Below are 12,962 nucleotides of genomic sequence, written 5' to 3'. Positions count from 1 at the left end.
TACACAAGCTTTTAAGCTCTACTCTCGCACTAGAGCATTAAGTAGTCAGCAGCCACCAGAGGGGGAGGAAGTGCAGAGACATTTAAAAACATACAGCTAGCTGAAGTGCTCAATAGGACTGCACTTCCCTCCACACTTCTACAGTTGACCAAATGTGTGCGTTACAGCCTTTGAAGTGGTAATACTCAACACTTGCATTTTTCCTCTACTGTAGTACATGGGAGCAGGTAAAGGTAAATGCACTATGACGAATTATGAATGGGCTCAATGATCAAAACCAAGCTTATGTATCAACACAGACAAGAAATTCACCTCAAAAGCAAGGCACAATAGACAAACCTTGATATCCATTGTTAAGATGATATAGCAATTTAGGTCTTGACAAAACTGAAAGCTCACCACAACAGATTTTTTGTGGGATAATTTTTTTTTTTTTTTTTTTTTAAATGCGTCTCTTGCAGCTCCCAAATTTTACAAGTCATTGTTTAATGCAACCCTGGTGATGGGAATGAGACCCCCCCCCAAAAAAAAAACACCCCACAGAAGAACAATCTTAAATAGCAACAACTTTTATGCATTTCAACATTACCCAGCTATAGCTCCTACGGAATGCAAACAGTCTTCCTCATCTAAGATAAAACTGTTCTGTTCACACTCGCCATGCCTAGCCTCACACAAATTATGTCTTCCCAATGTGTCAGTTACACAATTGTAAAGGGGAACATGAAAGCTTGTGTTTTTTTAATATGAGAGAGAAATACTATGTGCTCAGTATACCAAACAAGGTGTTTGACTGCTCAGTAAAATGTGTCTTAGGTGACAAACTACAATTTGACATCTCACAGTACTTAGTTATTTTACCCACCCACTATATCTAGTCTGCTCTCTCTGGCTCAAAATGTATGCTTTGGAGCAAAATTAATACAATTCTTGCTCTGTACAAAAAAGTGTCAAGACTGACATCTGGACTCCTTTTTACCAAGAAATTATGTCCCCACTCACTAGGCTGAACAAGGAGGTTACTGTTTGCTGCCTGTCGGGTGCCAGGATCTGCCACATAACCCATGCACTCGGGTCACTCCAGAACAAGTACAAATATGACTGTCATTGTCCATGTTGGTGTGAATGACTTGAGCCGTACCTCCATGGACTACATGAAGAGAGACAGAGGAAAGCTCTGATCACATAGCCCAGGCCAGTATGACCCCGACCCAGAGTAGCATCATGCTCTCACCAAGAATGATACCAAGGTATAGAGAAAAAAAATCAATTTCAACAATTGGCTAAGCTTCTGGTGTCATTCAAAGGGGATCCAGTGTCTGTCAGCCTGAGATGACATGCTCAACAAGCCACGCTGCTTTGCTAGAGACGGCTTGCACCGGTCACCCTTAGGCTTTCGAATACTGGCCAAGGCTCTTGCCAACCCCATAGTGCAGAAACCCACCACCATAAATAGCACAAGTAACAAAAAGCTGAGGATAATGTTACTCAATGCCAGAAGTCTAAACCTCAAAATGCACACACTCAAGGCACTCCTCAGTATGGAAAAAAATAGATATGTGCAGTAACAGAAACCTGGTTTAAGGCTCCAGAGAGCAGCCCCAGCGCTACCAGCCTACAACTCATACCATATATTTCGGCCACAAAACCCAGACCGAAATACAAAAGGTGGGGGAGTATCCATAGTCAAAGGATACCCACACCTCCAGGTTAGTGGAGCAGCAGGATGCTTCAGACATCCACGTGCAACTAACAATGGGCAAAACTGCTATTCAAATTATAGCTTGCTACAGATCACCCATGTCCCAGGACCCTCACTCCACATTCCTGTGGACACTGGGAAACAAAGGTTCTACCAAACACCCTGATATTGGGTGATTTCAATTACCCAAACATTAACTGGGAGAACTACTCAAGCACAAACTCCCTTGCCCAATATTTCCTATAATATATCAACTCAAATGCCCTGGATCAACTGGTCAACACCCCCACCAGAGGTGACAACATATTTGACCTGGTCATCACCAATATGTGTGACCGGTGTTCCACACCAGACGTCAACCCCTCGTAGGTTAGATACGACCATAAACTACCAGACGTCAACCCCTCGGTTAGATATGACCATAAACTAATCACTCTGCATATCCACATTCAGCCACCACCCCCAACCAAAGAAACCACTGTGAAAAACTTTTCAAAAGCAAACTTCACATTACTAAAGACCAAGGTGGGAAGTTTCAAAGCCCCCATGCTACATGACAATGCTGTCCAAGCTGCAAAATCTTTTACTAATGCACTCTACGGGCACCTACATGAATACATGGATCGTGCTATCCCAAACAAAACCCAAGACTCACTCTTCCAAGAAAAGGAAGCCAGTCTGGTGGACCCCTGCCAAAACAAGCTATACAATAGAAGGAAACTAGTACAGAAGAGAGTAAAATCCCAAGAATGGAAGACATGCTTGATCAGTATCAGCAAGAAACTACATTCCCTTCATAAAATCGTCCAAGGCGAGTTTCGAAAGAAAAATTGCCATGGACTCCAAAGATAACCACAAGGCATTCTTTAGCTATGTCAAGAATCTAAGTGGCAATTCTCAGATCTGCTCCGAGTTGGTGCAGAATGGCACAATACACTAAACCAACCAATATAGCCAACATCCTGGCAGACAGGTTCAGTGCAAACTTCGCCCCCCTCTCACCCCCAAAAGGGCCCATAACTATACCAGAAGAATGTAGTGCCCCTGAAATCAGACACTCCGGTTAAAACAGCCCTCTCCAAAGCCAAAACACAGCATCAATGGGACCGGACAGTGTCCCAGGCTGCGTCCTACATGAGCTCAAAGATGAACTAACCCCTCACCTAAACACACTGTTTAAAAACTCAGCCTCTCCACAGGCTATGGGCTCACGAGTGGCGTATAGCAACGGTTATTCCGCTCCACAAAGGTGGAGCCACAACGGACCCCAGGAACTATCGCCCTATAAGCCTGACTAGCTTGGCCTGCAAAGCTATGGAGCGCATCATCATATCTCATTAACAGTGACATTGGGAACCTCCCAACACTGGACCCTACCCAGTTCGGCTTTAAGGGCAGATCATGCCTCCTAAACCTGGTGGACAATTACCAAGGCTAGAGACAAGGGAAATGTGGTCCACACAGCCTACCTAGACCTCGCAAAGCCCTTAAGACACCATTCCCCACTCGGGTATTATAGACAAGCTCACCAGCCTGAACATAAACCCCTACATCATGAGATGGGTTGCCAACTGGCTCATGGACAGAACCCACATAAGAGTTGCGGGAGCTAGGTCTGACTCTAAACTGGTTAGAAGTGGTGTTCCCCAGGGCTCAGTCCTAGGACCCCTCCTGTTCGGCATATACTTCAGAGGTACAGGCAAGCACTGGAGGACTATGGCTGACCCAAGTTCGCAGACTACTGCAAACTAGGGGCTATAATTGACGCTCCGGCTGACACAGACATCCTCCAAAAGGGTCTCACTGACATTGATACCTTGTGTCAAAACCATGGCCTCAAGCTAAATACCAAAAAGGGCATAGTCATCCTCTTTGGAGAAAAACAAAGTACCCAAAAAACTATTACATAGGTGGTAGCCCCCTAAATACAGAAGACGTAATAAGGGATCTGGGGACCCAAGTAGATAGTAACCTCTCCTTTGATAATCACATTGCCAAAGTGGTTAGAAAATCCTTTCATTGGGCCCCTTTATGCATCACTCAACAGACCCATCATAGAGTAAAACGCCCCATTTGGGATGTACCTCACCACAGAAGTACCTCACCAAGAGGATCACTGGCCTCAAGCAGATGCCCTATGCAGATCGACTGAAGGAACTCCAGCTGTACTTGGTTGCATACCGCCTACTCGGAGCTGATCAGTGACATACAAGGCCATGTCCAACCCAGAATTGATGGACATGCTCGACCTAAAGAAAATCATATCCCCTCGAGCCACACGCTCCAGCACGTCCTATTTATTGTTGTGGTGAGGTTTAGATCCCTGCCCCAGAGACTACCCATGCTCTGAACAAGATTCCATGCTCTGAACAAGATTCCAATCTACATTAGGCAGAACTCCTCACTAACCCTCTTCAAGAGGAACCTTGACGAGTGGATGGGAAACAGAAAGTTTACCCCAGGGATCACTTCAATGTCTCTGCTGGACAGAGGCACAGGGAACTAGTCTAAGGGGGGCGGCGAAAGCCAACACATTCCAGCTAGGCTTATAAATGCCTTCAGGCAGACAGCCTAGTACCTACTTTCTGATCACTTAACTATGTGGACGACTGCTAAAACAATTTAAAGATCCCCCCTTCAAACACCTACAGTTATAAATCAGTAATTTTTTTTCTGAAAGATGGCCTAGGTATGGTGTGTACGATTACACGACACTATGTACACTTGAACATTACAGGATTTTTTGATACAGACAAGCAAGCAGCAGCCTGTGAAGGAAGAAAACAGCAGGGAAATATAAAACATTTGTTAGGATTTTAAAGAATATAGTTAGTATCAAGGAAAAAAAAAATTACAGTGCAACAGAAATTAAGAGCATTACTAAACCAACATTAACAGAATGACTTTTAATAAGCCAGTGGCAAGAACAGCTGCAAGCAGGTTTTCATGTTTATTCCTTTACATGATAATCCTGTTGCTAAACAGAGCCCATTAGCAAAAGGGAAACAATCTGCTAGAATTTTAAACTACTCTCCCTAAATGTTTCATCTGAATTCTCATCTATAACCACATCAAGAAAGTAGCCATACCATTTAAACATGTAAAACTTTCACAAGTACGATCAATAATTCACACTAATCCACTGTAAACAGTTGCAAAAGGATTCTATTATACCTAAAATTAGCCTGCACTGGCAGCATAGATGAATCCAGCCCCAAGGACAAGGTGACCAGAGTTCAAGTACTGACTCCAGAACTTGACAGCAAAGGCAAGGATGATGTAGCTATCCCAAGGGAGGGTCAGTGGCCTCATTTCAGCTACACCCACTGCTCTGCTGTATTAGATAAGCTAGACTCACCCAGTGAGAAAAAAGAGGAGTCATGAGTGGGAGCCAGACCCAGAGAAGGCACACATCTGATAAGCCAAGCCAGTGATGTTAGCCCTGGTTAGGCACATATGGAGGAGCCTGCAGGGATGTGGTGGTTCCTTGCAGAGATGCAGGTTTCCATGTCACAAGTGGAAGGACTCGTGCCATAATGGCACTAACTCCCTGATAACTGTCTGTATAACAGTACCTCCCCCAGGGCAGCTGTAGCCCTAGGAGATCTGGCAGGACTCCTACCCTGTGGAACAAATGGGTCCAAGTCCAAATGCGGAGGACCTGATGGTCAGCAGGCAGCGGTGGAAAATCTCAAAAATACTTTAAAAACCTACTGAAAGTCTTGGAAAATATTCCTTCTGAAATTTCAATCAGCCAATTACTTCAGTAGCACTTTCTTTACTTTGCCCAGTAACATCACTTCCCTGCTGCAGGATTAGCTAAAGCAACAGGATAAATGAACAGCCACATGGGTTTCAAAATGCACAGCTTGGACATACAGCACATATAAAAAGTTTACACACCCCTACTAAAGTGCCAGATTTTTGTGATAAAAAAAAGACCACAATAAATCATTTCAAAACTTTTCCCACCTTAAATGTGACCTATAACCTGTACAATTCAATTGAAAATCTTTTAGTGAAAAAAATATAAGAAATAAAAAATGTACAATATGCTGGCTACATAAGTGTGCACACCCTTAAACAAATACTTTTCTGAAGCACCTTTTGATTTAATTATAGCACTCGGTCTTCGTGGGTACACAGCTGCCATAAATTAGAGACTCTGATTAACCCCAAAAGTTCAGTTGTCCTAGTAGGGTTTTTCTGACATTTACTCAGTTGCCTGTTACAGCAAAAGCCATGGTTCGCAGAGAGCTTACCTTTCAACAATGAGATCCCTTTGATGCTTTGCATAAGTCAGGAGAAGGGTACAAAAAAAATTTCCACAGCATTGGATATTCCATGGAACACAGTGAAGACCAAAAAGTGTAGAAAATATGGGACAACAGTGACATGGCAAAGTACTGGACGCCCATCCATAACTGATGAAAAGACAAAATGAAAACTGGTCAAGGAGGCTGCCAAGAGACCTACAGCAACACTCTACAGGAATTTCTGACAAGTGCTGGTTGTGTACTTCATGGTGACAATCTCCCGTAATCTCCATATGCCTGGACTATGGGGTAGGGTTGCAAGACGGAAGCTTTTTCTTACATAGAAAAACATCCAGGCCCAGCCAAAATTTGCAAAATACATCAAATTGCACCCCTAGTATAACCCCAAAGCAGGATACTGCCACCACCATGCTTCACTGTGGGGGTGGTGTTCTTTTAGTGATGTGAATTGTAGTTTGTGCCAAACTTGCATTTTGGAATTGTGGCCAGAAAGTTCAACCTTGGTCTCAAGACCATAACACATTTTCCTACATGCTTTTGGGAGAATTGATGCATTGTTTTGCAAATTTTAACTGGGCTTGGATGTTTTTCTGTTAAAAAAAAAAAAAGGCTTTGTCTTGCAATCTTACCCCATAGTCCAGACATATGGAGAATACGGGAGAGATTGTCATCACATGTAGTACACAACCAGTACTTGCCAGAAATTTCTGCAGCTGCTTGAGTATTGCTTTAGGTCTCTTGGCAGCCTCCCTGACCAATTTTCATCTTGTCTTTTCATCAGTTTTGGAGGATGTCCAGTTATTTGCCATGTCACTGTTGTCCCATATTTTCTACATTTTTGATGACTGGTCTTCACTGTGTTCCATGGTATATCCAATGCTGTGGAAATGTTTTTGTACCCTTCTCCTGAATGATACCTTTCAAATATGAGATCCCTTTGATGCTTTGCAAGCTCTCTGCAAACCAGGGCTTCTGTAACATTCAAGAGTGTAAATGTCAGGAAAAGCATACTAGGACAGCTGAACTTTATTTGGGTGTTAATCAGTCCTGATAACAGGTATGTATCCAAAGACTGTTGAAGCACCTTTTGATTTAATTAAAGCATTCAAAGTATTAGTTTTAAGGGTGTGCACACACAACAGTATTAGTTTAATGGCGTTCACACTTATGCAACCAACATATTATACTTTATTTTACCCCCCCCCCCAAACAGATTTGTTTTTCAATTGAATTGTACAGGTTATAGGTCACATTAAAGGTGGGAAAAGTTTTGAAATGATTTACTGTGGTCTCATTTTTTTATATCACAAAAACCTGGCATTTTAACAGGGGTGTGAACTTTTTATATCCACCAACTCAGAAAGCGCCATTTTGATTCAAGGCTGCAAGAAGGTGTGCCAACAAAAGCCTACCTGCATAACCAGCATCATCTATCAATGCTTCACTTACTAGAAGCATCTCTCCTTTGATGGCCAGGGCTTCCTACTAAAAAGCAGGAAACGGGTCAAGATATACATAAAAAGCAATAAAATGTGTGCAATTGAAAACAGCAGCACACTACTCAGAAGTTTCAAGACAGACTAGTCTATACTATATTATACTTATGCTTTGAGAAACCCAGGATTTTTCCCCCAGATTCCTCCTCCAAGTTGTAGGACACAGGTTCCAGCAAGATAAGTGCAACAGAATCATACCTAAACTATGTCTGCTAAAGAAACATCGGCACAGCCTCCATTTGAAAATGTTACTACACAGCAGGTAGCAACATAGCAGAAGCTTGCCCATGTTGTACAGGAAAAACCTGTAAAGCTCAAAATGGGGCCACACTTTAATTGCCTCAGATGGGGCACTGGAAGTTAATGATGAATGCAGGCATCGATCCACACCCATTGATAGAGTGAAACAGGTTTTAAATAAGTGAAAAATAAAATCAAAAGAATCTTCCTCAGACTATCAACCATCTAAATGATCTCATCAATAATCTAATGAACATTCAAGATAAGAGTATACAAAACAAGCAGCTATAACCACAATCTAGACTAAAAATCCAGACACATCAAAACAGATGTGACGCACCACTACAATGGCTGATATGTATGTACAGGCAGTGTACACTCCATTCAGGAATGTTAACATGGCTCATGTGACAGGCCCTTAAGTATACTTAAAGTTAAAGTATGCAGACGTAAGACAACAGCAAGTAATAGCAGCAAATACTTTGCTTTAAAATCAAATTATTCAGCATCTGGAGTCTTGCATATTCCATACCAACAACCATGAAGATATACAACAAGCTACCAAAAATACTAAACATCTTTTCTCAAACTATAATACCACCACATACCTTTCAACCGCTATGTTTCCCCAGCTGTTAGCTACGCTAATTTTATAAGTTGCTACTGAGCCTAACAGCTCTGCTTTTATCCACAATGTAGTTAAGGAACAATCCAAAAGTCCGTTATGAAATACACTTCTGTGCTAGGCAGAGAAAAGTATAAAAGTTAGATTAAGAATTATGACAATAATGCTTGCAATTCAGGTATAAAAGTTAGATTAAGAATTATGACAATAATGCTTGCAATTCAGGCACCACCATACAAAAGTAGAATTTTAGTAAGGTGATGTTTCTGGTGCCAGAATTTGACTTACAACGCAATACAAGGCAGAAATGGGGTTTGTAAACAATGGGGTGGGAACAGTTTAACTAGAAATGCACAATAACAGGTTTAAGGGAAAACTAGCTTATATACATAGCTAGACAATAAAATCCAATTACAAGTAGGCAGCAACTGGAGAAATTTTCACCCCCATTGTCTATTACTGCTATCAGATTTTTTTAAAAAAAGCATCTGTATATGACACATGAAGTGGGAGGGAGGACCTAAAAAGTTAAAAAACGAAAAATGTCATAAGACAGTGGAATTATAGAACTGCTAGCTAGGACAGTACTAATTATATGCTCCCATACCCCCCACAAACCGCCAAATAGAAAAGGCCTAGTAAACAATTTATATTAATATATATTGCTTTTATATACCCCCCCCCCCCAAAAAAAAAAAAACGACAACATCAATCAGCGTTCTGTTGGCCTTATTCAAACAGAGTTTTGAAAACTTGACAGCAACACACTCCATACTCACAAAAACATATTTTCAGCTAAACTAGGATGTGTTGCGTGTAGAAAACCTGCTACACTATGATGGGAATTTTAAACTGCATAATATAAGTTTGCATCGAGATAATCACAAGCCGTCAGCAAATTCCTCACTCACGCATCAACAATGATGTCGATATCTTGCAATTGGAACAATGCCCAACCAATCCCGGATCTGAAACGCAGGCAAAACACACCAAGAGCTCAGTAATGTCACTTTAACCCCCCCCCCCCCCAAAAAAAAATCAAGTTCCTGGAATAAATTACGCCATAAGCAGCAACTTTCAGTTTCTCAGTCTAATAAAAGCAACAGAAGTGTTAGTTTAATTTTTTTTTTTGGGGGGGGGGTTGTTTGGTAGCCGACTCAAGGACAGCCAGAAGCTTACACTTAATAGCATTCAGAGAAGACCAACTAAGTTATTATCAAGCATGTTTTCAACACCCTACCTTTCTAGCAAATTAAATACTCACCATCTTGAGAAAATGGTAAGTGTGAAGTAAAACTGGACCAGTAGTAACACCAGCACTTATAAAACAACGTAGCAAGACTATCAGCATCAAAGGTGCACCTGTGGGCGTGTGCGCGCGGTTATGGGGATAAACAACAACTGCGCATCCTAAATCTACACAAATGCGGTGTACCTCTTCAAATACAGGGGTTGAATATAATCACGTGATCAGAATTAACACTAACACACTATTAAAGCCACGTGTTTTGTTTCAGCTGTTTAACAAAACTTAACAACTTTTACATTTTTTTTTTCTCTTTCTTTTTGAACGCCAGTTAGCACCACAGATAGCAGCAGAGCATCTGCTGATTAATCAACAACGTCGCAACATCAGCAATTTATGGCACTGCGGCGTTGGACCTGCAAAGCTAGTGCAGGTTACTTAAGCACTTCTCCAGGGACACAGTGTCCAATTCACGTCAGCCACTTTATATGTACAAGACATACTTTGATTGACAATTATTCACTCCTCAGATACACTCCAGTGAAAGAGATATGCACATTTAGGACCAACTGCACTGTCACCACCTTTGCCGCAAGATGTGAAACCTAAAATAAAGTGTAGCTTTTTGGGATGGGGAGACCAGAAATTCTGAAATACTTTCCCAATGGTTGACCGCTCTCTTTTTGAACCTCACCTTGGGATCTGTTGAGTCCCCTTGACTTTCATGCATTGTCTGGTCTTGCTGTTCTCCATTCGCACCATCATCTTTGCTTTGGCTAGCCGCCTGCTCTGCAGAGGTTCCTATACCCATCCCTTTATCTTTCTCCTCTCTTTTATTACAAACAGTATTTCTCAATAAGAAAAGTACAGATGAATAAGCACAAATATCCAAACAAGTCTGCTCCGTCCCCAGCAAACGCAGATAACAGTCCAATTGAATGCAATGAGCGCTCTGCGAACTTACAAATCACCTCCCCTCTCTGTATCACATGGACCCACCACCACTGGACACGCCTTGCAGCATCAACAAAATGATAAGAACATGTCCAAGGCAGAGCAGATGACCTTCCCTTTTTGCACCTCCTCGCAAGAATGCAACAGTTATTTAGCGTCGAGCACATGCAGATATCAGTGTACCTCCCTTTGTATTAAAACTACAGATCAGCTTTGCTGATGTATTCTTCTTGCAGGAGTGACCTTCAGACTGTTGAACTCTGAATAAAATAAATTCTGCAGACTTTGCTAATTAAATTTTGTCTTGATGCAACTGTTTTATGTGGAAGGGAAGGCAAACTGATGCAACTGTGAGTTATATGGGAAGGGGAGACAAACTCTTACATTTCACTCTTTATATTGATGTAAATGTATGGTTTTGCAACAAAGTTAGGAAGAATATGCTTCTTTCACAGTTTTTTTTTTGTATGAGATTAATCCTTTTACTAATCATCTGCTTCCAGAGGACTGCCCTGGTTTGCAGATTGTATAAAATGTCTCTAGTGTTCAAACCAGTCATGCATTTTTTTCATGAGATATTCAGTGCATGTCACTAGCATAGTTATCTAGACATATTTAGATTGTGCTTCTACCGTCAAAGACAAAGGAGTCATCATGTCTTGAATTTTAATGAAATACAACATATAAAATAAATAACACGCTTATGCAGAAATACATAACCTTTTTAGGCTTGAAGCTGTAACAGCATTATTTAATTTTAACTACTTTTGGTTCCTTGCCTGCAGACCACCAACCCCAGTGGTTGAGTGAATTCATTTTCATGGGCTAGGAGAGTTACTTCCAGCTGCAGGGAGCCATCTTCACTGTGGTGCTTTGTGCTCCACTCATCTTGCTGCTTTGGATGGCTTAAAGGGACAACTTCACTAACCTAGATTGGAGTTTCTTGCTTTTAAGAGCAGAACATAATTGCCCCATAGGCTAGAAAACTACCCTGTACTCCTGCAACATAATCCACACCACTCTCCGAAGTGGAGCTCAGGAGCATTTCTGAGAGCCTAACCCCACCCCCTGGTGGCTGACATGTCATTCCAGGTCACCACAAGGGTTTGCAATGTCTCCTATCTACTTATGCATATTTCTACACATGTTGTGGATGTCTGCTTCATTGGCTTTGCATAGCCAGGCTCATAGCCGGCCTTAGGCATAGGCCAACTAGGCGGTCGCCTAGGGCGCCGCTCTAGTAGGGGCGCTTTTCCAGTATTTATTTGGTGCAGGTAGACAAGGATGTGGGCACCATGTGGTGTGGTGGGGGGCATCGTGGAGCCCTTTTGCCTAGGGCACCAGTTGACCTAAGGCCGTTCCTGGCCAGGCTGTATACGTCCCCATTCTAGTATGGTGTTGTGGGCATCTACATGAGCTAGGCATCACTACTGCAGTGAATGAACCATTTTCTCCCTGTAAATGAATGACCCAACATTAACTGTTCATTTTCACCCTCACCCACCTGGCTTCTCTGACACCTGAGCTATTACTCTAATATAAATCATCTGGATCACCGTCAGGACTTTATTCCTCTCCATCACAAAGCCCAGCATATATTTATGTTTTTGTAATTTCATTTTTTTTTCTCTGAAGAAAACTGAAAGTTTCATTTTTTTGTTTTCTCGTGATTGCTTCATCAGTCAGAAAAGGTCATACTACCTTGAATTTTGACTGTGACTTCTAATGACAAAAATCTCTCATTCACTTCAAGATATTCTTATGAAATAGACAGATAAAACTCTCTGGCTAGTCAGCATTATACTGCGTATTGTGTGACCTAATTGGAAAAAAAAGCTTACAGCAGACTGTCAAATATGCTCATACCTTTCAGAACAAGTGAAATACATATATTTTGTTATAACTTACATTATGACAGAAATACCACATTTTCTGAGTAAAGAGTATCAGTTTTGGTTCCCATTTCATAAGAATACACTAATGATAAGATTCAGTTTTAGATGAAGTTTTCAGCCTAATACAAATTGAAATTGTCATGCTTGATGTGAACCAAATGACAAAAGACAGTGCACTCAAATGGCTTATAAGGCTAATGGTCGTAGCTAGCAACATGGGAGCATACTTCTGAAACCATTTGAAATATTATAACAAATTTCTCAGAATAATATAACACTAAGCAAAAGAACAGAGTTAGCCACTAAATGCAAGTATAAAAACACATATACTTCTTTATCTCGATGTAATGTAGCCAGTGCCATGGAGTAGAGAGATAATGCACTGACTACAACGCAAACAATCTAGTTTTGATTAGTGGCTCAGACATTTGAGATTTTGGCAAGGGAGGACTGATGTGCCCATCCTGTGGGGAGGGGCGAAGGGCACATGTTAGGGGCATGTGTTGCAGGTAAAGGTTTCTGGTGGA

The 12,962-nt window shown here is 41.5% G+C and overlaps 1 protein-coding gene across 1 annotated transcript in view; it reads right to left on the bottom strand.

The window, feature by feature from the left end:
• The window catches only part of AKAP12 (A-kinase anchoring protein 12), a 1,210,996-nt gene extending 1,200,479 nt beyond the window's left edge, over positions 1-10,517 (bottom strand). Inside the window, exon 1 of the mRNA XM_044087834.1 lies at positions 10,281-10,517. Within this exon, the coding sequence (XP_043943769.1) occupies positions 10,281-10,397 (117 nt within the window). The 5' untranslated portion in view covers positions 10,398-10,517. The remainder of the gene's footprint in view (positions 1-10,280) is intronic.
• Between the last annotated feature and the right edge of the window lie 2,445 nt (positions 10,518-12,962).

The sequence above is a fragment of the Protopterus annectens genome, chromosome 1.part0 (genome assembly GCF_019279795.1).
Source record: "Protopterus annectens isolate FY-2018-M chromosome 1.part0, PAN1.0, whole genome shotgun sequence".
Taxonomy (NCBI): domain Eukaryota; kingdom Metazoa; phylum Chordata; order Ceratodontiformes; family Protopteridae; genus Protopterus; species Protopterus annectens.
Note: the sequence above shows the minus strand (reverse complement) of the source record. Positions and strands in the feature narration are given on the sequence as shown.